Source organism: Zonotrichia albicollis, chromosome 7 (assembly GCF_047830755.1).
Source record: "Zonotrichia albicollis isolate bZonAlb1 chromosome 7, bZonAlb1.hap1, whole genome shotgun sequence".
Taxonomy (NCBI): domain Eukaryota; kingdom Metazoa; phylum Chordata; class Aves; order Passeriformes; family Passerellidae; genus Zonotrichia; species Zonotrichia albicollis.
In genome coordinates, this window is record NC_133825.1 from 24880338 (window position 1) to 24905272 (window position 24935).

Here is a 24935-nt window from a genome sequence, read left to right on the forward strand (position 1 = left end):
TAGGCAAACTCAATTTACGTATTGATGAATGACACCTGACCTGCAAAAAAAAATTCCCCGGAGTCTCATGATCCTAAGTAGGTCTGCCAGGAGTCACTGACAGTAGTCCTGGCTTTAGATTTCCATCTCCCATCACATCAGAGCTGTCTTAATTTACCTAATTTACAGAGCTGTCTGTATCTTACTTTTTGACTTAAGACTTCAAATGTAAAGGAAAAACAAATTTTCTTTTTCTTCTTTTGGAGACAAACACTAGGAAAATACTGCTAGTGCTGTAATGTCATCCACAGAAGCCAAGTCACACCTTTCCACAAGACTGAGCACAAGTGATGCTCATGTTTCTTCAGGCACTATTTCCCAAAAGGTTATTTATTTCTCTTGGGCTCATTTTCATGCAAACACCTCCTGTAAGCAGTGTGTTGGTTTCTACACCTCACCATTCTAAACAGACCAGAATCCCTCCCTTGGGTTATAGTCAAGCTCTGAAACTTCAGCCTCAGAATCTAGACCAAAGGGTTCTTTTGCCTGAGTTTTCTTTTGCAACAAGCACGAATGTCTGAACATTAAGACAGCTCCCTGTACATTTCAGATTTTGAGAACAAGCACAGTGCTGTTTTTGGCTACAGTAAAAGAAGAAATTAAGGGTATCAAATTGCTTAAAAAGATAAAACTCCCTGAACAGTCTACTTAAAACTGACATGATCCAAAGAATTCTTCCTTCTAAGAACTACAGATGTCCCTCCAGCTGTAATAGTGCCAGGAACTAAATTGTACCTTATAATCTTTGGGTACAAAGGAGCTGCAACAAGGTTCTTCACAATCCATGCTTTCTTCCCTCTGTTTGAAGAATCAAAAAATACTACAGTGTGTGACAAACATAAAAGTAGCACTGGCTGCAATAAGTGGCCAACAGGTTACACCAACAGAACTTCTTCAAGTGTAGCCAGTGTCCTCCAACTGGGAAACACCCCCAAAAAGGTGCTAGCCAGTGAAAATTGAGAAGCATCTTTGCAGATTTTTTTAGAGGAATATGTACTCTCTTAAAAAGGAAATTGTAACTGTAACAAAAAAATATTTATAGTACTCTTCACCAAGCTGTTTGTGCAGAGGTACTAAAATATTTCTATTAACATGGGGAAAAGTAAGAGTAGTCAACTTGTGAGGCTAGAATTTTATTGTTCATAGATCAATACATAAACATAACATATTTGCCAGAAACTGAAAATAAGACCTGCTGACATTAGGTCAAAATTTTCATGGCCCAAGAACTCCCCTTTTATTCTAACATACAGCAAAAGAGTATGGAAAGTATAAATTTCTTACTGTTAAATCAATTTTACTGTTAGGGAACATTTCTTTTAGACCACATTTAACAGATCAATTTGGAAAAGAGGTAAACAGACTAATAATGCACACAATAGTAGGACCAATTTATGATCCTGGGGTTTACAGCATGCCATCCTGAATTCCCAGTTTCTGTGCCAATTGTACAAACTTCCAAGAGATGACCAGTGGGAGCTCTTCTGGACAGACTTCATCTGCAGTACAGGAATTCAGCCACCAGAAGAAAGACACAGCTATATTGCCATTCGACAGTTTTATAAATCTAGTATCAAAATAAGCTAGCTATTATAGCCAGTCAACATTAAAGCAAGGAATTCTCATGTGTACTCCAGAAGGAGACTGAAGTTCATATGGGACAAATGCTGCATAGTTCCCATATCCTGTCTCCTTTACACTTTTTGGTCATCTAACCTGTGAAATCCTGCTTAATTTTTTCTGATATTTCTGCCCAGATCAAAGTCATGATTGCATTTAGGGCCATACACAATTTATTCACTTCTTCTGAAGATGCCACTAAAATAAAATTTATGAACCTTAACAGAAAATTGATGCATCTAAGCAGCACTTCATGAAGTAGCTTGTACTCCTATCTGCCTATGGGATACCAGTTCAAAAATTACTTTCTTTACTATGCAACAACAGTTTAAAAAAAAAAATAAGTGAAAGTAAGAGTTGAACTGCCGTCAAACCCCTTAAAAGCAGGTAGGACTATTTTATTCATATATATTAAAAATAATTTACTTTCCCAAAATAATGTACAATTAGAAGAAGCAGTTCAGACTATTTTAAACAGAGCTGGAAAGTGTTTGAAGAAAAACTAAGACTGAATCACATTGCACTGAACCAATATGCTGAAATGCTTTAAAATTCTCACTTGGAGCATTACTGCTTTAATCATGAATGTTTATTTAATATGTGCACTAGGTAGTCTGTCCGACAGTTGCAAAGTTGAGTCTCTGTTTACTTTTTCCTGCCAGTTCCACCACCTGCAAGCATGGTGGCCACCCGAATGAAGATGTTCAGTGTATCAGTGTAGATACCCAGGCATCTAGGAAACAAGAAATTACAGTTACTGCTGTTGAACAGACACAGAATTATTTGCTGTTTCCCACCATTATACTTAATTTTAGGAGCCTGCATGAACTATCTTTACAAAACCCAGCTATGACTGCCCTCAGTGCTTTGTATGTCAAAGAACACCTGTGTTTTGTTCTACCATCTCTGCCAGCAAGAACTATTTACAGAAATCCTAACAGACAGTATCCTACTCTCATACAGGAGCCTCTGCTTTTATATTGAACTTTAATCTGCTTATCTCCAAGAATTTTCAAGAAGATCAGTATTACTCTGCTTTAATTAGAATAAAACAGAACCAAAGGAAGTAAGAATTCACCTAGGATCAGACAGACATTTACAAGAAAGTTACTTGTTAGTCAGACTTGGTCTTTACTGAAGAGTCAATCCTTCCTTCCCTATGACACCACTGCAGCTTTTCTATTTAGTGACAAAGACTAATAAATATTAAATGACTACGGGAAGATTAACTTTTTTTCCTCTCAACTGATACTGACAGTTATTTTCAGAAAGCAGGTATAAATTCTGCCAGCAATGCTTTAGAAAACCAAAATACATTTTAGAATGCATTGCTGGAGGCATGTGACATCACACGCTCAATTCTGTTTCTCACAATGATTTCAGTTTTAACTTCAGCAGCTATTTTGTCACCGTTGTTTTCAAACTCTGTGATACTTCACATTGAACAGCAATACACTTTTAAAAGGCTATTTTCAAAGCATGCTTCAATGTAACTTGAGGCAAACTCTTACCCAGGCCCAGAGCAGCTGTGGTAGCAGAGAACACTTACGCGTTGATGGGGTCGTATCTGACGACACCGTAGAAGGGCAGAGTCTCGGCCCGTTTGATCACCAGCTGTGTGTCATAGAGCAGGAACATGCTGAACAGCACCAGCCCGCCATAGACCGCCACCGAGTACAGCCCGGCGCCAAAGGCAGAGGTGGGAGGCAGGAACATGGATCCTGCAGAGCCAGGGACAGAGGTGGTAAACATCATTGCCTGCTGCTCTGGGTTAGCTCCAACTCCACTCACTGGAGCACACATTGTCCAGTAAGCATTCAATTCAATTCTCAGTTTGTGGTGTGTGTTTAGCTTTAGCACGCAAGAGCTTTAGCATGCACACTGAAGATGTCACATACACAACCCGACCTGTTCATTTTGAACACCCCAGGGAACTGTGTGCGTTTTTGTTCAGGTGAAAGTACCTATGACTACAACAATGACTAAAACACATGAAGGAAAACAAGTGGCTTGAGAACTAAGATCACATTTACTGCCTTCTCTACTCACTGGCAGTATCTAAAACATAAGGCACCCCTATCAGTTGTTTGCCAGATTAACATCTGCCAGAACCACAACTTCATGTTCCTTTTCAAGAACAAATATGACAGAACATTTTCTGCTGTTTTGGAGTTGCAAGGACTATAGTTAAGGCAAATCTACACTGAGCAGACCAGCCTGCAACTGTGAGCTGCACCACAGAAGCTTAAGTTCATAAACCACTTTACATGAAAGAATTGAAACAGTATCTTACCGATAGAAGAAGCAATAACAAAACCTAAGCCTATGCCAAGGGGTGCTCCCATGTTCAGGAATTTTTCACTTGGAGCACATATGGCCACAGTTGAGAGCCCCCCAACAATTCCAGCAGTGTACCAGGCAGCTCTGATGAGCAGAGGACCACCAAGGAAGGCCAGAGGAGCAACCACTGCACCCATGACACCTAGGCAAAGCAAAACAGAACACATGTAACGCTTGGAACACCACACGCCAAACCCACTTGATTTTCATCTCCAGCCAGATGGCATGACTCCAAGTAATACACACTACAAAACACCAATGCACTTCATTGTGCTCTTATCTAGAAGAAAGCACAATAAATTGGCAACCTTAAACTCCATTATGAACTTTTATTTAGCACTAGAACACTTCAGGAACCTCGCATTGGGGAAGAAAGACTAATGAAAGTCAACATACTGATCGGTTCATAACAACTGGTAAGAAGAGATATTTAGCAGGGACTTATCAACTACATAATAACATTAGGAGCATGCAACACTTAAAAGTAGGACAGATTTCTGATACAACAATTAGGCAAGTAAGTCAGATTTTTTTGCTAGAGGCTTGTAGGAAATGTGTATCTAGTATCTAGCCCATTAATATCTCATTAGGTACAGATCTCATGAGTACAGATCAAAAGTAAACTAATACTAAAATCTTTTTTTTTTAAAGTCAGGTTTCAAATGCCTCCAAGAATGGTTACTGTAGGCAAGAGCACTCAGAGAAGTGGTAGTGTTAGAAAGCAGTGACAAAACCAAAGTAGCCATGAAACCATCTAGTTCCATTTTCAGTGTGGAGTGTTTGTACTTTAAGTTTAACCTAGTTTAACTTGAGCATGACTTTTAGAAGACTATGGAAAAACTAGAATTCTGTTAAGGACACTTAAGACATCTTTCCCTGACATTCAGGAATTGTCTCTGATCTCTGAAAAACCTTGACTCCCCTACAGCAGTATATAAAAATTTACTTTAAAGCCAGAATTTTATTAAAGTAAGCATTTGGTCACACTGAAGCACAGACATCTCTACAACAAACACTGAAACCACATACCTGAATGCAGCATCCACGCTGCATGTTTAGCTACGAGATTATTTTCATAGGATATGGTCCTGACCAACATTCCAGCACCAATCATGGCTGCAAAAGTTGCACCAATTGCCTGAAGAAACAGCATTACAGAGCTCAAGTTAGCATATGGACATATGGTCTCTGTTCTAATCTCCTAGTCTAAAAGGCAACACTGATTCTGAAAACAGCAACCTAATTCACAACTGGAGGGAATATTCATCGATTCTACTCCTAAAAGGTTACAGTCAAATCTTTGCAGATCTTAGCTTGCAATTATTTTCATTTATTTCACTCAGTTTTCCAGAAACCCAAATTTAACAATGAAGTTGGCAACTCTCTTGCCTGTGTAAAGTAAGAAAGGGAAAATCCATGGTTCTGCCCCTCACACTCATGAAGGTACCTGAAATGTGTTAGCCTTCCTTCTTTTCTTGTACATTTCCCTATCTAAAACCAACTAATTTACTGGCTTTTGCTACCAATGATGTTTTAACCTTGGTGCCTCTTCTTACTCATGATTCCAAGCAGAATCATTCAACATCTACCAAACTGGTCAGAAGTGTACAACTTTCATCACCAATGATGCTTTATCAAATTCACCTCCCTAACTTATGTAGGTGTTGACATTTAACTGTTACTGTTTCACTCCACGTAACACACTGAATACATACTAAGCCTACCATATTGTTTCAGCCTTGGCAAACACAGACAGCTTTAAAAGTGCCACAGGGCAGAGTAAGAATGCACAGGGACCTCAGTCTCTATTTACAGACAGCAATAGAAACTGTGCCATTAGCTACTTTAGGTAGCTATTTCTAAGAGGTTCTTACTCGCACATATACAGCTAGTTAGGGTAGTATAGTGGTTTTCACTCATGTAATTTATCTTTGGCAAACTATCAGTATACAAAACACATGTCAGAATGTGACTACAATCACCAAATCTTACATCATAAAGTATCATCAGGATACCTGATTAGTCTATGGATAAGGACACTAATGTCGGTTAAGTTTTCCCTTACTTTCCACCAAGTAGTTACATTTCCTGGATTTTTTGATATCAACCATCATTTGGTGGCATTCCTCACCAAATACTTTTATTTTTATAACAAAGCTTACCAGCCAGGAGCCCTTTGTCATGAGGTTCATGATTGCAGGAGTTCTGCTCACTGCTACAGCAGACAGAGCTGTCATGCCAATGCTGCCCGCAAAGTACATGTACGTGGCGTGAATCCTGTCCTTCACATACTGTGGCCAAATACTGCAAAGGAAGCAGCCACACAGAGCTGTGCAGTTAGCAGGTTCACAACAGAGAGCAGCTAAAAACACAACCAAGCTGTTAAGTGCATTCATAGCCATGGATATAAAGGAGGTTTCATTATAATGATGAGGTCTAGCAACTTCTGCCATGAGTTTACTTTACAGTGGGGCTGAACTTGTCAGTCTTGCTGATTTAATCTAATATTAACTCAGTAGAAACACTGAAAATTACAAATAATACTAACTATAATTCAATCCTAAGCAGGAAGCGTGCACAGAAAACAGAGTAATGAATGCTTTTAACCACAGAAAAAATAAAAGAGGGGGATGTGTATATAACAAACTGGTTTCAGGTAAAAGGTCTACAGAATGTGTACTGGCACTGCTCAGCCTGCTGAGCAGCTCCCAGATTGCTGAGTCATAGTGCACATGGTTATCTGACACCACAGGACAGAAACGTCATTATGAGGGCTCTAACAATAGCAACAGACCTGGACATGAGTGAGTTTCTGCAGTATCATTTGCTCACACTACAGAAAGAAAACTTTCCCTGCTAACACTAAATTTGAACACAGTGCACATATTTTTTCCCATTTCACTCTTTTGACCTGTTAATCAAGACTTGTGCAGAAAAAAACTAGACATAGATCTATAACAAGCTTCTCATAGACACAAATGGCACACGTTCATTATAAACGCTGACTGCCATTTCCAACTGCAAAATAAAGCAAAATATCCCCAACACACTTCTCCCAAGCCCATGCTTATTACTACCCATCTTGCAAGTGGTAACTATACAGTTTTGCCATTAGCCAGGGGTTTTTCTGACCAAGAAGCAATTCACTTAAGTTTTAAGAATATGCTTATTATATAAAAGCTTATGGCAAGATACTGTGTTTAATGGAGACTTTTTTAACAACTCTATTAAAGTTGCATGAACAGTCTCATAAGAATAGCAGGGAAACTGGTCTTAGCAATGCTTTTCAGAAGACCACACTCCCTAAGTTATCTGGAGCACACCTCATAAGACAAGTTTATACACTCTTCACATTAGATTTAGCAAAACAAACTCACTCAGGTAACTACTATCCGTTTAAGGCTGAATAATTCTAACTTTGCTTTAAAAACCTGCAGAGACACAGGTGGGGGTTTACTCTTCAGAGCATAGAAAAGCCTGAGAGTGCACTGGGTGACAGCAGCTACAGAGGAGGTTTGCTGCCCTGGAGAGGGAAATAAAGCACGTTACTTACGCAGCCCTTTCGATAGCCCCAGTCTCACTGGACAAGCCCATTCCATAGTAGCACAGGGCTCCCAGGCCAACAGCAGCCCCTCCAGCCACAATGAACTTCCCCAGGCGATCAGCTGGGCAAAGAAATACAAACACACACTCTCATTAATGCTTTTCTTGGACAGTTAACAACATCCTCATGTGAATTTTGATCTATCTGCAATAGCTGCTCCACTTTACCCCTTCTTCTAAAAGCTTCACTGCATTTCAAGTCAGTTCACTACCTGTTTCAGTAGTGAAAAACATATTCCTTTGAGGAAGTTTTAAGTTCATGTTGAAAGATTCTCAGTATTTAAAGCAGAGCTCCTTTACCTTTAAGTGCAGCTTCTGCAGATGGCTCAAATGCTGCATCTTTCACATCCTGGCCAAGTTTTCCACGCCTTGAGCCCATTCTTGCTCTGGTGGCATAACTCTGTTAAATTCAGAAATAACATAAGAAATATTTAATGAAACAAAATAGAAGATAGTCTTACCAAGTTACTTGCTACACTTAAAATTGTTAATTGATCTCTTATTAATCTGTGTTTACCTTCATACATACAAAGCAACTGTGCCCAAGGAAAACAAGTGAACATTAAAGTTTAGGAACCTCTGTGAAAAACATTGACATATTCTAGAAATGCAGAACCAATGCAGTGAATTCCAGATGCTAGAATATTCAGACTGCATTTCTTCTACTTTAGTCCCACTGTACTACACAGCACCACAAGCCTCTCTGTTAAATATAAAAACATAATCATTGCTTTTTTGTTTTGTAAAAAAGCCTTTTGCTCTCTATGCTAAAACACTCTTCATGCAAACACTTCAATCTAAAAAAAAAATCTGCACAATACTTTCCTGCTATTTTAGAAACACTAAAGCTGGAAAAGCAGCACAGATTTCTTGCTTTCAAGTCTAACCTTGATTTATAGAACAAACCTTGAATGAAGGCCTAGAAACTCAAAATTTTTAAGGTCAACAAGCTCCAAGTCTTAGTGAGTGGCAGGAGCAACAGAGAATATACTCATAATAAATTCAAAAACAACCTTATGTTTTCCTACCATTTTTACAGGAATTTTTAAATTAAAATTGCATCTGAGTAGTCAAGGACTCATATCAAGCTGTGAGTTTGTTTCAGCACTAAAACAGAAAACCTACAAGCATTACTCTCATCAGGCATTAGAGCACTGCAATTCAAGGGTTTGACCAGAGCCCTTCAGTTTGGTTGTGTTTGGCAGCTAATGAAATCCAGGCCAATGCTGGAAAGCTCACAAACAAAAAAGCCCACCACGTACCTACAAACTTAGAATGCTTAAGAGAAAAATACAAAAGAGGTGAAGAATTTTCCCCTAGCACTTTCATCAAGATGGCACAAGACCAACAGCAGCCCCCAAGAGCTGTGAGCTGCAGGTCTGAGACACCCTCTCTCAGAGAAGGACAAACAGTGTCTCAGGATAATGACAGTGTGGTTTTTAAAAATGCTGCTTAGATCTGTGACTGTCCTACTGTAGCTCAGAAATTGCTCTAACGTACAATACAGCTCTGAACACATATTGGGACTAAAATAATTGAAAAGAAAGTGTTTAATTTAATGTCACATTTAAGATTCTAACTTGGGAACAGGCAGGACAAGAATTTCTGTTCTTCCCACCTTACCTAGTAAGGCCTGTCCATCCCTAACTATCTCTTTTGCCCATTAATTTCAAGACACAAGTCAGTAATTGAAACAGAAGAGTTCACTTATTCTGCTCCAAAACCCCTGTGTTTAGACTGAAGAACATTTTGCCTTCAGTAAATTAGAGCAGGTGCCTCAAACAAGCAGAAGGCTCATGCCCATTCACATCAGGTACTCCATGCAAAGTGATTCTTTTAGCAATACACTGAACCCTTTAAAACATGTGCAGTCAGGGCCATGAGAAGGAGAGGTACCTTACCTGGCTAGGCTGCCACAGCCTGTATGCCTTTATGCTGGAGCTCCTCAAGGCTGGGGAAGCCTGAGTGATGGTGGGGCGGATGCTCTGGCATGGCAGTGCCCTCAGGCACACCAGCCTGGCAGCCAGCATGGTTGCTGAGATAACCTAACACACTGTGCTCCTGCAAATGCACAAGAAAAAGTGTTTTGCTGTTTTGTTACATGGTTTTCAGACAGGATACACGAACTACTTACTCTCAACTACCACAGAAATAATAAAAACCAACCAACCATAGATTATCTATAGTAAAAGCAGCATTATCACGGAAGTACTGTAATAGGGGGTAAAATCTTCTTAAATACACAGTTTAATTTTGTTTTACCTGTATTTATACCTGTATAAGTCTTTAATCAGAGACTTCTTTCTCACAATTAACTCAAAAACAGGATCACATTCCACTTTTCATTTGCATAAATTAAACTAAGACCCTTTATGTACTATGTTCGAGTTACTTTGGCAACTAACCTTCATTTCGAGACACAACACTGCTTGACTGCTCTGCCCTCCAAATTTACTTAGAACCCCACAGAAGTATAAAAACAGCGCAAGATGTATGGTGGAATACAGTCAGAGAGAGATTTTAAGCTGTCCTTTAAAGAATCAGTTAGCTTTGTGGGCACAGCATTCAGTCAAGGTCACAGCCCAGAACACAGCTTCAGATCATCCTAAGCAATTCTGACCAGAACACAGTGACACCACCCACGGGTAACTCACAGCACCAGCAGAACCAGCCTGTGTGTCCCACTGGGAACATGAAAAATGCCAGCTCACTGCCACAGATAGTGCACATCATATAAAATACCCTTGGAGTAGTACCGTCTTGGAGTCACGTTAACGTCCTTTAATTACAATCACACACAATCTGTGATATCACGGAATACCCCAACTACCAGTGCCTTTTTTCAAATGACCGGTCATACCTTATGGGTGCAGTGCTCAGCATGAGCTAAAAGTATTCTAAAGAACGGCAGGTTTAACCACGGGTGAGAAACAAGCACGCAGAGCACTGGGCAGCCCGCATGAATCACAGAGGAGTGACAGAGCATACAACAATGCTGCTGCTGGAAGGTCCCTTGGCTCTGCAGCAGTTATGAAATGCCGCGTTTGCAACGGGAAGTTACACGAGGTACGTCCCGACTGTGCCACCCAACGCAGGGATGGCACGGCCTGCGGGAACTGACAGGGCCAACTCGGAGATTTTACCTTTACGTTTAGGGAATGGGCATTTAGAGCAAGGCAACTTCAAGTGTTTTACCAAGAGCAAGGAGGGCGGAGAGCCAAGAGTTAAGACCAGAACAACACTCCCACACATTAACTGGCAGTAGCGTAACGTAGCGCCGGGGAGTCACTGCCGCACCACAGCGCGCACAAACCCCTCCCAGCCCCGGCAGGGCGGCGCCCGCGCCCGACTCAGTCCGGGCCCTCTCCGGCTTTGCGCTGCCCCCGCCCGGTCCCGCCCCGGCCCCCACAGGCCCCGCACCTGCCCCGGCCCGGCGCGGTCCCGCCGCTTCCTGCGCGCTCGGCCCCGCTCCGCCGCCGCACCAGGCCCGGCCCCCGGCAGCGGAAGTGACGCCAAACCGCCCCGCCGGCGACTGGCTCGCTCCCGCCACGTGACCCCGAGCCGGTGGCCGCCATTGGCCGACGGGGCGGTGACGCACGCGCGGCCGCCATCTTTAGCCGGGGCAGCGATGGTTCTGGAAGCGCGCGGGCGGTGCGCCGGCAGGGGGCGCGCGCGGGGCGGGGCCGGGGGTGCGTGAGGGGGCAATGCCGCCCTGGAGCGGTGCCGCCGGAGCGGTTTCGGGGCTGCCATGAGTGCTAAGGGAGCACTGCCGGCACCCTGACCGTGCCTGCAGCCCGCTCCCGGCATGTGCCGCCTGTGCGGTTCAGTCTCGTCCTTCCCAGCGTGTCAGAGCTCAGGAGCTTTGCGGTTCCTGCCCTTACAGCACAGCACTCCCCTCTGTAACCGCTTTGCAGTTACAGCTCTCTTCCTTGTGGGTACAGTGCGTGCTCTAAAGCTGGTGCTCACTTGCTGGATGAGCACAAAAAGCAGCGTTGTGTATATAAATTACAAAAATGGGCGCTGCCCGCTCTAATCCCGGCCCTGCAGAGGTGCTCCATAGTCCTTCCCAGGCTAAATGTTCCGTTCTGGGCTGAGCCATCTCTCTCTACTGGGACCTTCCTTCCAGCCTCACTCCAAATGGAGCTCTGAGATTTTTTCCAAGTTGAATCCTGTACTGAGCCTTAGGAAGGACAGAGTAGCACTTCCCTGGACTAGCAAATCGTCAAACTGATATCAGATTTTGCTTGGGAAGCCCCTTTCTATCTCCACTCTCCAACCACAGCTGTGTAGTTTCAACCTTAACACTACATATGGCCATGGTTCTTCACTGCCAAGTAAAACAGACTGTGAAGGGTCTTGAGGCAGGATCAAAGACAAATATAATAAAAAAGATGTGTTGAATATAGAATTAAGTCTAGAAACATAATGAGAGTTACAGATACACTTTTGAGAATTGTGAGATTAGCCTTTCTGTATCTCAGAGTCTCCTTGTTTAAACTATAAGAAAGGAAATAGTTACCTGCTAGTTCATAAAATGAAAGTCAGGATAAGAGAGATTAGATATGGAAGAGATATCAAAGTGCACCAGCATCTAAGATCATGAGGAAGAATTTGAATTTAGAAGAATGAAGCAGAAGAATACATAACAGAAAGGTGGAAATTCCATCAGAGGAGGCCATAGCAGGGTTTGAGGTCTGATTCTTACTCTGACACTTGTTTGCTTTCTGTTGAAGTAAGTGAAAATCCAGAGCTTTGGTGTCCATTGTATTGAGGTGTCCTACAACACAAGAAAAAAAAGTCAGTTTCAGGCCATGAATGTGTTGTTTATTTAGAGACTTGGAGTGCTTATTTCAGAGTTTGTAACACTCTATAATTGTTAGGTACTAAAGGATTCATTATAATAATTAATATTTAAATTTATAATTAAGTTATTAATAGTAATAATTTATGCAAGGAATCAAACTTACCTCTTTTACTACAGCATATAATCATGTAAAGAACTCTCCCGAGACTTTCAAATAAGATACTCATCCCAGCTTTTCCCCAAACTGTTTCTTAAATAGATAATTTCGTCAGAAGCGACCCAAGTCTACTCAGGGCCCACCCTGCAGCTAACTCAGCTGTAGAAGCCTTCTCACAGAATTTCCTTTGCTCCTCGATGGTGAAGACCTGTAAGTGCTCCAGCTGGCCAAATCCCTGTGTGAGCGGGGCAGCAGCAGCCCCTGAGTCCTGGGGGTTTCTCACTTGGAAGCAGCTGCTTGGATCCTGCCTGGGGTGTCCCTGTTCCTCTCTCTGGGACAGGACTTTGGTCCCTGTGTCCCCCGTGATGCTGCAGAACTGCCAAACTGTGACAAGAGCAGGGTAACAGCAGGAGGAGAGGCCTGGAGGGGAGGCAAACGCTCCCATCACAGAATGATTAATGAGGGTGGAAGAGACCTCTAAGATCATCGAGTCCAACCTATGCCCTAACACCTCAGATAGACTATGGCACCAAGTGCCATGGCCAGTCTTTTTATAAACACATCCAGAAATGGTGATTCTACCACCTCCCTGGGAAGAGCATCCCAGTACTTTATTATTCTTTCAGTGAAAAAGTTTTTCCCCAATATCCAACTTATTCCTTCCCTGACATAGCTTGAGACTGTGTCCTCTGGTTCTGTCAGTGCTGCCAGTGACAGCACCCCCACCAGTCTGCTCACCCACACCTGTCTGCAGCCTCCCTTCAGGGAGCTGCAGAGAGCAATAAGGTCACCTCTAGGCCTCCTCTTCTCCAGGCAACACGCCCAGCTCCTTCAAACGTTCCTCACAGGGCTTGTGTTCCCAGCCCCTCACCAGCCTCGTTGCCTCCTCTGGATGTGCTCAAGGCTCTCAGCATCCTTCCCAAACTAAGGGCCCAGAGCTGGACACAGCACTCAAGATGTGACCTCACCAGCACTGAGTAGAGGGGCAGAATGACCTCCCTGCTCCTTCTGGCCACACCATTCCTAATGCAGGCCAGGATGCCATTGGCCTCCTTGGCCACCAGGGCACATTGCTAGCTTTGGAGTTCCAGAGCCCTGCTCCTCCCTGGGGTTGTGCCCAAACACTCTGTGCATCCAGCCCCGGCTCTGGTGCTGCTCAGCGCCTCTGTTCACAGCCTGGCGGGGGCACAGAGCTGCCCTCAGGGCTGCAGTGGCACAGGACTTGAAGGGTAGGTGCTGCACTGTTGGAGATTTTTTCAGAAATGGCTTAAAAGGCAGCTGTGAGGAGCAAATTCTCACAGCCTGTTTCTGTAAACAACTAGGTTTTCAGGGTTCTCAGACAGTTTTCTCATAACAGGTAAATATTCTATCTTTGGCTGTTTTGGGAAAGTAAAAGTAAGTTTTGAGAACACAAATCTTGGTATTGTAAACAAAAGGAGGGGTTGAAGTTTTTTCTACAGCCTGTCGGAAGCTCAGATTTTGCAATATGCATGAAGTGAATTAGCACTGTTATAAAAGGTGTCTAATTTGATCAATAAACCGAAGTCGATGCTGACCAACAAAGGTGGGTCGTCTTCCTTCACTTCAACACTGCACCGGCTGGTTGTGCTGCCATCCAGGGGGAAGAGCTGCCAGAGAATTGGGCAAACAGGAATGTCGTGCACCTCAGCAAAGGGGAGTGCAGAGCCCTGCACCTGGGCAGGAGCACAAACACCAGCACAGGCTGGAGCTGTGCAGCTGGAGAGCAGAAGGATGCAGGCACACCAGAGAGCGTCCCCAGGGGCCGCTGGCTGCCAAGGACAGAAGAGAGGGCTTAGGGCACTTTATCAGTGTGTGTAATAGCTGATGGCAGGGAGCAAAGGAGCCAGACTCTCACTGATTTCTGGTAATAATAGCCAATGGACATAAACTGAAATGTGAGACAGGTTTTTTTAAAGTAAGAATTTTTTAGAGATTTTTTTTCTTTTTTACTTCAAGGGTGGTTGAACAGTGGGATGGATTGCTCAAAGCATTGTGAAATCCTTCTATGGAGATTTTCAAAAGCTGACTGGACACAGTCCTGAGCAACCTGCTTATGCAGGAGGCTTGGCCTAGATCATCTCCAGAGGTCCCTGCCAACCTCAGCTATTCTGTGAGTCTCTACAAAGTATTGATGATTCCTGAAGTATCTGAAGCACTTTTGGCTTTTTTAGGACTGATATGCACCAATAAGAGGTATTTGAAAAACAGTAAACAGTTGTAAAAAAAAGCTATGTTCAAAGCTACAAAAATAACAGTAATAAAAAAAGAAACCTCATGAAGATACTGTTTTTTGAAAACAGCTGAACAATTCCTCAGTAACCAAAAGTATAAACAGGAAAACTTGTACTGAAAATTTTTACTTGTATTTAAAAATTTCTTACTTTTTTTTTTTTCAATAGGCCATGTTTCTAACAACATGGTTTGCATGTGTTGGAAATCTTATATTTCTCTAGAGAAAGTCAAATAGAGTTTGGTATTAGAGGATTAACTTCTCATTAGAAATTCTGCAAGATCAGAAAATGCCATTATGAGGGGACTTGAGTATCCTGAGGGAAGTGTGAAGTCAGGCTCCAAGCCCTTCCACTCTTCCAGGCAGGAGCCAGGTGAGGAGCAGCCCTTCTTCACCTGCTAGTTCCCACCAGTGACATTCCCATAAATGCCAGGGCTTAAGGGATGTGGTCTCCAACTGCAGTGCCCAAGGGGAAAGCTGGTCTGACTGCCTGACTCCAAAGGAGACTTGTCCAGTCTCTGCCCCCCAAATCCTGTAGGACAAACATCATGTGTTTTCAACAAATAAAGTTTCAGAGAGAAATAGTTTCTGAAGGGATTGTGTTGCCTTGCCCTGACAGTGAGGATCCCAAGTAATGCTGGAATCTTCCAGGAGACACACGGGGTGTATGTTCAGCCAAGCACCCTGCCCTGCCAGCCAGCTGCACTGGGACAGCAACAGCACACTTACATTTAGCTCTCAGCAATCCTGGAATGCCACGGGAGCCACAGCAAGCCCATTGTTGTGCTAATAAATAGAGTCAATGTCAGTTCTGAAGCTTAGGCTTTTAACTTGGCAGCTCTGGCACGCTCCTGCAAGAAAAAACATCTCAGTCATTCACATGGCTGTGTTCATCAGCAGGAATGAAATAAATCTGTGCTTAGCACCATTTCTCCTTAGGGTAAACTTTGCCATTGAAGTTTTCAAATTAGCTCTGAACAAAAATATTTTGAAGGTTTTCTGGCTGTGCTGACTCCAGCACTCCAGATATCTCTCCCAGCAGAGTACAGGGGACTGTTGGACTTAATCTGTTCCTGGTATCCATGACAAATGAATATTCATTAGGCACCATGTTCTTACTTTAGATTAGATATCATTAAACACTGCAGTGGGGAGGGAATCTGGGGAGACAGTACTGATGACTTTCTTAAATCCTGGCAAGAAAAAAATGCCATTAAATAGAATATTACTTGACTATGGAAGAATAAGTCCTTCTGTGCAGGAATTTGTGCACCAAGAGCAGTGCCAGGAGTGAAGCAGTATCCATATTTTCTACAGGTGTGATAATTGTCAGGGTCTTGGATTATTTGGCCAGATCTCAAAACATCTCCAATAGACGGCAGCCTCATTTCAGTGGGACTGAACTGTGCTGGCTCTGAGGTGTCTTCCCTCCTTTCTGGTGTAAAGTTTTCCCCTTGCTCGTTTTAAAAATTCTTGCACTGAAATTTGTACTGCAGCTTGTATATTTTGAGGACTTTCATTAAGCAAAAGTAATTTCAGTCTGGAACTGGAGAAAGGTTGCCTGCTATAAAGAATTTTACATGTTTTGTCTGGTGCTAAAATAAAATTAACCCATCATGGCAGACACTTGTGGTGTCAAATAGTGTCTTCTGGGCTATTTAAGGGATAGCTGGATGTTTTTGTGTGTAAAAATGCTATTTTGTGCACAAGAAAAATATCCTGTAATTACCACAGACTTTAAAAAATAATTTATATATACATTTGTATACAAAACCATGTAAGAATGGAAAACAAACTATCTGTTTGCAGTCTCTGCATCAGACTGAAAAATCAAACAATACATCTCAAATAATAAAAAGAGCAACTGTTTAAAATGTGTATTTTCATACTGCTAGGGTGTTCTGCTGTTGTCAGTACTTTTCATGACAAGCAGTGCTCTGAGCACACACAAGTGTGTTCAAACTTAGAACAGAAAAAACTCTTTCAGGTAGAATGCGTGGAAATCTGCATGCCTGGGAGCTTTGTGGGAGAAACAGGTTCTGTTGGGGGTTTCTTCAGTCAATACAATGTTTTCCTTCTTGGGCATGATAAAGAAAGGAGCATCCTATTAGGCTATGTTGATAAAGAAGCTTATGTTCTTCAAAGCCCTAAGGGGGATAAAAACTCTAAACATCCATATCTGCTGAAAAATTCCTGCCTTCAGTTTTTTGATTATTCATATTTAGACCATGGTTTTAGAAATTACTTTGGTTTTTTATTTTCTGAGAGGAAACATCACCCACATTGTATTGAACATTCTTTTGTAGGTTTAATTCTCTATGGCCATATCAATAATCCTGATGAAGTTGTGCCTCTAATCTGCATTTGCTCCCTCAGGGAAGAGGCACAGCTCCCTCTGCCTTATTAGCAGTACCCCTTTTTGGCCTGGCACCCCATTTTCTCTTACTCCCTTTCAGAGCATGTGCCCACCTGGCCTTATCTCACCTCTTGTGACTTTCCCTTGGCCTCCCCTTGGTCACAGTTCCACCACTCTTCTGCCCCCTGCCAAACCTGTCCTGTTTTATCCTTGCTTTCACTCTGTCCTTCCTCAGTCCCTTCCCCTTCTGCACTGTCCTTGTGTCCCAGACCAGCTGGGATTCATTCTGCCCTCTGCAGTTTGTAGCCATTTAAACCAATGACTTTTGCCCTGTCAAATGTTAATGCTTAACTTTATCTAGAAAAAACCCAGAAGCTTGATATCAAATCTGTCTTCTCCATTGATTGTATATTTTGCGTCCCATTTGGAGAATGGGGGCCAGAGAATGCATTTCTATTCCCAGATTTACCAAGGCTACAATACAAATAAATAAACTTGGTAAAATAAACTTGGATGTAAAATCACCAGTTCAGTAAATAGCTTAAACTTGTCAGTAACTATGTGAGTAACCCTCCCATGTATTGAACTCAGAGTAGGTGCCCAGAACTTGTTTCTTTAGTTACTCAGGAGAAGAGCTTTGGTTCCTCAAGTGCTCAGAGATAAATAAAGATGAGTGCTTTGGTGAACAAGGACCTGACATTGTTAGGCTACAAATGAATACATGAGATAGAACATTTTGTTCACTCAAAATTCTATCTGAATAAATTGTACATAAAAGGACATTTCTTTTTATTGAACCCTGTTTTAGAGGCTATACCATGAATTATTTATTTACATCAGACAATAAAAAACACTAAAACAGTTTAAAAATATTTTTCAATGAAAGGGTGAAGTCTACATTTACAGCCTGAGACCTCTCAACCTCCAATAAATTGCTATTCATTTTGTTTAAATACAACAAATACTCGTTTTCCTAAGTGCCTGTGAACTCTATGCTGCAGCAAAAAAAGTGACCCAGGGCTTTGTCTGAAATTGCTGCTTGTGCTTTCTAATTACTTTTAACATGCAGAGCACTGTTCTTCTCCAACTTCTTGAAAAAAAACCTATTTGAAATTCAGTAAGCTTTGATTTAAAGTGATTGGTTTCCACCTGGATGGAGTGAAATTTTCTACTTGCAAAGTTTATTAGTGCATTAAAAGATGCAAATTAATTCATAATTCTTTCAGCTCATTCTCTTGGGAACAATTATACAAGGAAATTATTAATGTACAAGAAAACAACAGTTAAAAATCTCAAAGGGCAACAGAGGTGTGGAATATATAAAAGCATTTAGACCTAGCTAATAGCAGAACTCAGTTATAATAATAACAGTTCATAAACCAATTTTAATTTTTCTCTATTTGTAAACTGATAGCAGCCACATGGTGCAGACAGGAATTAAAGGCTGGCAAAAGGGGTTTGCAGTCAAAGGCCCTGTTCTCGGTGAAGGCTGAGGAAACTCAGTGTGAAGTTTTGAACTTGTGCTCGCAGGTTTCCAAGGACCCCAGGCAAAGGTGAGGCATCAGTGAGCTCAGCTGTGCTCACGGCTCTGCCCACACATCCCAGGGGACTGCAGACCAGGCTGTCATCTCAGCGTAAGCCTCAGCACTGATAAACAAGCCCTGTGCTTTCCATCTGGATAATAAAATCCCCCGGGATCCAAGCAACATCTGATGAAAAAAGAGCAAACAGACTTGCTTTTTAGGCTTCTTTGATCCACCTATTTTTTGTCCTTTTATTTAAGGTGTTAAACAACCCAGCTACTTTCCATTTTTCTTTTCATAATTTATCCAGCATGCTTTTAATATTACATATCTGATGAAAAATCCAAATATTTTTACAATCAGAGTCATAACAGAGTCTTATCAGCAGGACACCTGTAGTGACTCTGGGCTATCTGCTTGCAGCACTCCCTGACATATGGCTGTCAGTGAAAAGACTGAGAGGGAACACATGCTCTCAAAATATTGTAAGACAAGCTACAAAATATTGTAAGACAACACTACTGAGAGAAGCTTGTCCTAAAGAACTTGCCCTTTTGTAACTTTAAGCAGAGCCACATAAACATAACACAGATCAAACCTCTGCTGACATAGTTTGGGTTGACCATACTGGGTCAAGACAAACAGAGGTCTCTCATAAACTGAGAACAAGGTTATGATATGGAGATGCAGGAGTAAAATAACTGATGTTAGACTTGCTCACACATGCCTTTCTCTATGGACTCTAAGGAGTACTGTTTACATATGAAAAATGTATACATTTGTATACATTTCATGGGGGGGCACTGGCTCTCTGTGCCAGGCTCAAACCATGACAATTTGAAAAAAAAAGATGCTCTACAAATACTTCTCTCTTTTTTCAGAATAGCATAAGAAATGAAATAATAAATATCTAAATAACGTGCATCGACAAAATCCTTAAGAAGAGTGGACACATTACTGTTGTAGTTACAAATTGCCCAGACAAAAATCCAGGTTCTAAATATAGCAATATTTATTGAATTTTCTTGTGACAGTGGGCCACTTCCAAAACATCCTCCCTGAAAAAAACTCCCAAATTCCAAAAGAAAGACTTTGTTTTGATGATGCATAGAAAGGAAAAGATAAGCTTCTACATGTTAAAAAATGGTAGTGTTGAAAATGCTGGATGAATTCCTGTTCTGTTTTGCTTTTGCAGTTGCATGACTAATGAATGTATTTGCTTTTGCCAAGTGAAAATAAGCTTCCAGGGAACAATTCTATTTCACAATTCAGCTAAAACTACTGAGAGAAATCACTGATTATTACCCATCTAATGCCATCACTCTGTATATTTAGAAGAACATATGGACTCACTGGAAATATAATTAATGCAACACCCCTGTGCAACGCAAGTTCCACTAGCCTCTTTTAACTATTTAATTCTCTGCTAGTTTCTGCTAGAGACTGAAATCCCCATGAACTGAAAGAGGTGTCAAAGAACAACAGGAAGAACATTTCTGAGTGAGAATACTGATAAGAGGCCATTATGGTTAAACAGATTTCAAATGAAAATTCCATTATTTTAAAATGCAGACCCATTTTTTTCCTGAGGTCGGAAGAATAACAGGTATTTTAATGTCATGTTTGTTTTAGCCCTTAAAAAGAAACCAAAAAACCATCCCAAAACCAAAAAAACCCACTAAAGCCACAATATAGAAACCCAGAGAAAGGAAAATGTCCCGTGAAGAGGTTTATGATATGCAGGGGGCAATAAGAGAGTAGGGATAGAGAAGGATTTTTACAAGCACAATTTTCATCCTCTAAGACTTTGCTTGAGGCTGTGAAATGTGAAACAAGCTGATGGCATCAGTTTGATTCTGAAGGGTCATGTACCTCCATGAGAAAGCTGTGATTTAACTTAACTTGGGATGGCATTTCTGTAACTTTAAGGACAAATAGGACAGAGGTAGTCCATGTCACCATTGAAGTGATTTCTTGTAAGGCCAGCACCAAGGTTCAGTGGCTGAGATCCCTCAGCTGGTGCCTCTCTGATATGCCTCTTTGGCAGCAAACCAACAATGTCAGCCTAGCCTATAAATGTAAGTGCCAGATCCATTTTTTTTTCCCTTTGAAGTGCACAATCCTAAAGGACCACGGCAAAGCCCTGGAGAAAGCAAAATTGAAGTCAAAGATCATCATTGTTCTCAAGAAATTACTTAAGTAGCTATTCTAATTAATCATGGTCATTCCCTGCCTGTATAGGGACAGAGAGAAGAAGTGTCACCTTAGGACAATCTTTCAGAAGGAGTTTTTCCCCTTTAGACACAAGCATAGAGGCTTGACTTAACATCCAAACTGAGAAGGCTGCAGATAAAAAGGTGAGAGCTCCTCTAAATATCAGGCTCTTGTTTGGTTACTATGTTTTTGGGATTTGGCCCTCAGCGTTGTCGTCATTCAGAGACTTGCTGCTGATTACTAGCACAGCAAAACCTGTGATGTGAAAGTGTGAAACTGTGAGACACTGGAAGAAATCACTGTGGAAATGCAGCAATGCCTCATTGATCCAGTGAATTCACTTAGGCCACTGAAGTGTTCCCATCCCTGTTCTCAAAGCATTGCTCATCTCCCAGAGGTGGCCAAGTGAGACACACCTCAGGTGCTGCTGTTTCCTTCCCAGTAACCAGAAAGCAAATGAACTGAAATTTTGAACCTCAGCATGAAAAATAATCTTTTCTTTGAAATGGATATTGTTTAAGCTGTGATGAGAAATAAGAACAAGTGGTGAGTGAGTGCCATAAAGTACCTTGGTTTAAAGATATTTATGGGAAGATTTACTTATTGCTAAATGATGGAGAACAGTTACAATCTGTTATAGTTAATTTACTACTACATAAGTGAAAATGTGCTAAGAGCAGCACACTTGTTAAATTAAAGCTCACTTAATGATTACACAGCACTTGGGAATAACATCTAGTTAAAGAATAAGCAGTAATGGATGTTTTCTATAGAATCATTCCTTTTGGGAAAATAAGATAACCAAAGCCCTTCACATTTTTGCTCATAACTAAAAGATACAAAATAGCAGAAAGAAGAGAAGGAGGGATTTCCTGTTTTAGTGAATACTGGAGTTCTTACTAGTGCTACCATGAGAAGGTTACTGGCTCTGACTTTCCACCCTATTACAGTGGGTTGTACTGGAGGCAGTATTATTATCTTGCTGCATCACTCTACAACAGACTGAAGGAAATCAGATAAAATCCTGGGCTGGATACTACCTATTATCTACCCCTTTGTTATTTTTTTCTTGTCACCACAGTATCTGAAAAGGTGATTATTAAATCAATAGTAATAACAAAATCCCAAGATTCAGAGAAAAGCTAGTATTTCCTCTTTATGGAAGTGACACTTTCAGCTGAATCAGGGCTGTTCTTTGGGTAGGGAGTAACCTTGTCCTGGTTTAACCCCAGCCAGCAGCCAAGCCCCACACAGCCACTTGCTCACTTCTGGAATAGCGGGACTGGGGAAACAATCAGATAGGTAAAAGCTGGAAAACTCATGGACTGAGATACAGGCACTTTAATAGGGAAAGTAAAAGCCACACAAGCAAGGAAAGAAAGAACATGGAATTAGTTTAACACTTCCCATGGTCAAGCAGGTAATCAGCTATCCCTGGGGAGGCAGTGCTCCATCACACCCAGCAGTTACTTGGGAAGACAAACACCATCATCCCAAATATCCCTCCTATCCTCCTTTACTCTACTTTAAATACAGAGCATGATGCCAAGCCAGTCATTCAGAAGCGTGAATGTGGCTGAACCCTCATCTATTTCCTTTTCCAAGATGGTACCTCTTCAACAAAATATCACCTTTTTGCATTGGGTACTTCTGCAAAAGAACTTAAAAAAAAAATTCTTGAAGAAGCCTCTACTGCAATCCCAATATGTGAATGTTGGGTATTATTTTTATCACTATCTTTTTTCCATAGGAGTTTTATAACAGCACTGCTCCTGTAGTTCAGGGGCCATGTAGTGGCCATGCCATGTTGCAGCAGGAGTGGCTGGCTGTGGTTCAGAGCTCAGTCCCCTGTGGGTGGGTTTGCTGGAACCTGCTGGAGCAGAGCTTGGTGCTAAGATGGGGAAAGGCAGTTTTGGGACTGTCAACCCTTCATGTGCCAGCCTGGGATGAGAAGCACTGATAGCTGTGGCTCCCTGCACTCTGGGCGTGCCAGAACAGCTCCCCAGCAGAGGCACTGTGGAGGACTGGAGACAATCTCCACTGGATGGAACTCCAGCTGAGTTATCCCAATTCAAGCTATGAACCAATGCTTGCCTTTTGTCACGGGCTGTGAGAGACCCCTGCACATCCAAGCTCCAAACAGAGCAATGAGAACTTGTAAAATGGGTCTTGACTCACTGTGTACATCCATACCTCTGGCACTGATGGTGATGCTAGAGAATCAGATCATTATTTTTCTTTTTATACACATGCAGTAATTGTGTGCTACTGGCCAAGAAGGTTACAACCATATTCACTCATTTTTTTAATGATCCTTCCTCAGAATGGGTAGTGCCTGGGATCTTAATGAAGGCCAGTATTCCCTTTGTCTTGTAAGAAATTTTTTGTGGTTTGTGGTATGATCACTAAGAAGGCTGGAATTAGTAAAATTACTGTATGATTAAGAGAAAAGCATTCTAGCCTTTTCTACTCATTAACAAAGGAAGACTCTGTATGTAAAGAAGATTGGTTAAAAGTTTATATTTCTTTTCGTGCAGACACCACAGGTAAGGAATCTGAAAACTGCTCAGCACTGATCAAAATAAGAGCTGCCAAAAGTTGAGAATTTGTCCTGTAGAGAGAAATACCTTTCATCCATCATAAATCATAAATATTGAAGATATGCAGTGGTTTTTCAAACAAGAGTTCTTAATAGTATTAAGGACCTACTCATGCAGGACCCATGCAAATGTATGTTTGCAAAAAATACTTTTAATTTCAGAATTTTCTCCTCAGACATTGTGGTATTTTCTGGCTATATTTGTTATATTCCAAAATTTTTTTAAACTCAGTGTAGACTTCTGCATTTAAGATGAGGCCCAAAGACAGAGCCTCTTATTCTCCTGTGCTGTGTTGCTATGACTTTTTACTTACTAGAAGTGGGTAGAGCTTTTCTGATTATATAAAGGCAGCTGTGTTTTTTGGCTTTCCAGTGGAAAGTCATTCTCAGCTGTAACTGTGGAGCAAACACAACCTGCACATAATAATGCTGCTATGTAATTTATTAATCTAAAATGTTCCAGCTTACTACAGATACCCATAAAATCATATTGGTAAATGCACAGGCTCTGAAGGGCATATTATACAGAAAAGCTATACAGTAGAAGCTGCTGCCTGTGAAGACTTAGCATAACTAGATAATGTGCTTAATAGCATTTATTCATAAAAGGCAGGCTCTGCTCTGTAGTTTCTATCTTAGAAATAATTTAGCATGCATCCAGGAAAGTTGAAATATCCTAGCAGCAAAAAACCCCAAACCAAACCAAACAAACATGCAAGGAATTGAGATCAATAACGTCCATATTTTTGAACATGAAATAACTGTCAATGTGCTACCTTTAGGTAGGCTATCTGTACCTCCTGCATCTGTTTTCCTAAAACTCCAGATCTACCCATTCAGCAAAATGGCACAATGGACTGGTGAATGTATTTGAGTAGCCATCTTACACAGGTTTACTAAATTTCAGCCTGAAAAGGACTTCTGTACAACACAGACCCTAAAATCTCAAATGATTTCACAATCAACTGTGGAACTTCTGATCAAGGGCAACTCTCTGAATTTTCCTTTAGGAAGACACCCAGGCTCTAAAGGGTAAACGGCTAATCCAGATTGAATCTGAGTCTATGGCTGCAATCACAACTGTGGTGAATGTGTGGGTCACTTCCAGTCTGTGTGTCTCTGGTTTGCACAGAAAATACAGAACTGTGCTCCCACCACATCTGCCTTGAGCTCATTTTCTCCCTTTCCCTGTTCCCATAAACCCATGGAACCCTGCAAGTATTTGGTGATGTATCTTCAGGGCCTCACAGTGTAATTTGGAGTACTTCTGCAGAGCACTGCTGGGCAGCAATAAGGATACTGATTTCTGTTGCAATCTCCCAGAATAACACTGAGAAAATCACTGGCAGGTGGGAATTGCTAAAGGAACCCAAAGGAGCTGGAAGCTGTTGAATATCAGGGATAACTGGTTATATTTGTTTCCTTTGGC

General features: G+C 41.6%; 1 protein-coding gene across 2 annotated transcripts; it reads right to left on the reverse strand.

The window, feature by feature from the left end:
- Window positions 1-1156: 1156 nt before the first annotated feature.
- Window positions 1157-11179, reverse strand: GHITM (growth hormone inducible transmembrane protein). Of its 2 annotated transcripts, none has more exons than XM_005481545.4 (9): window positions 11023-11179; window positions 9504-9663; window positions 7903-8002; window positions 7553-7664; window positions 6162-6303; window positions 5029-5137; window positions 3953-4141; window positions 3209-3380; window positions 1157-2392 (listed from the first exon to the last, which is right to left on the reverse strand). In XM_005481545.4, exons 2-9 carry the CDS (start codon window positions 9630-9632, stop codon window positions 2305-2307), a joined length of 1041 nt encoding a protein of 346 aa, XP_005481602.2. In that variant the 5' UTR covers window positions 9633-9663; window positions 11023-11179; the 3' UTR covers window positions 1157-2304. The 2 variants fall into 2 exon arrangements, with proteins under 2 accessions (XP_005481602.2, XP_005481603.2); XM_005481546.4 differs by having other exon boundaries at window positions 11027-11146.
- Window positions 11180-24935: the final 13756 nt, after the last annotated feature.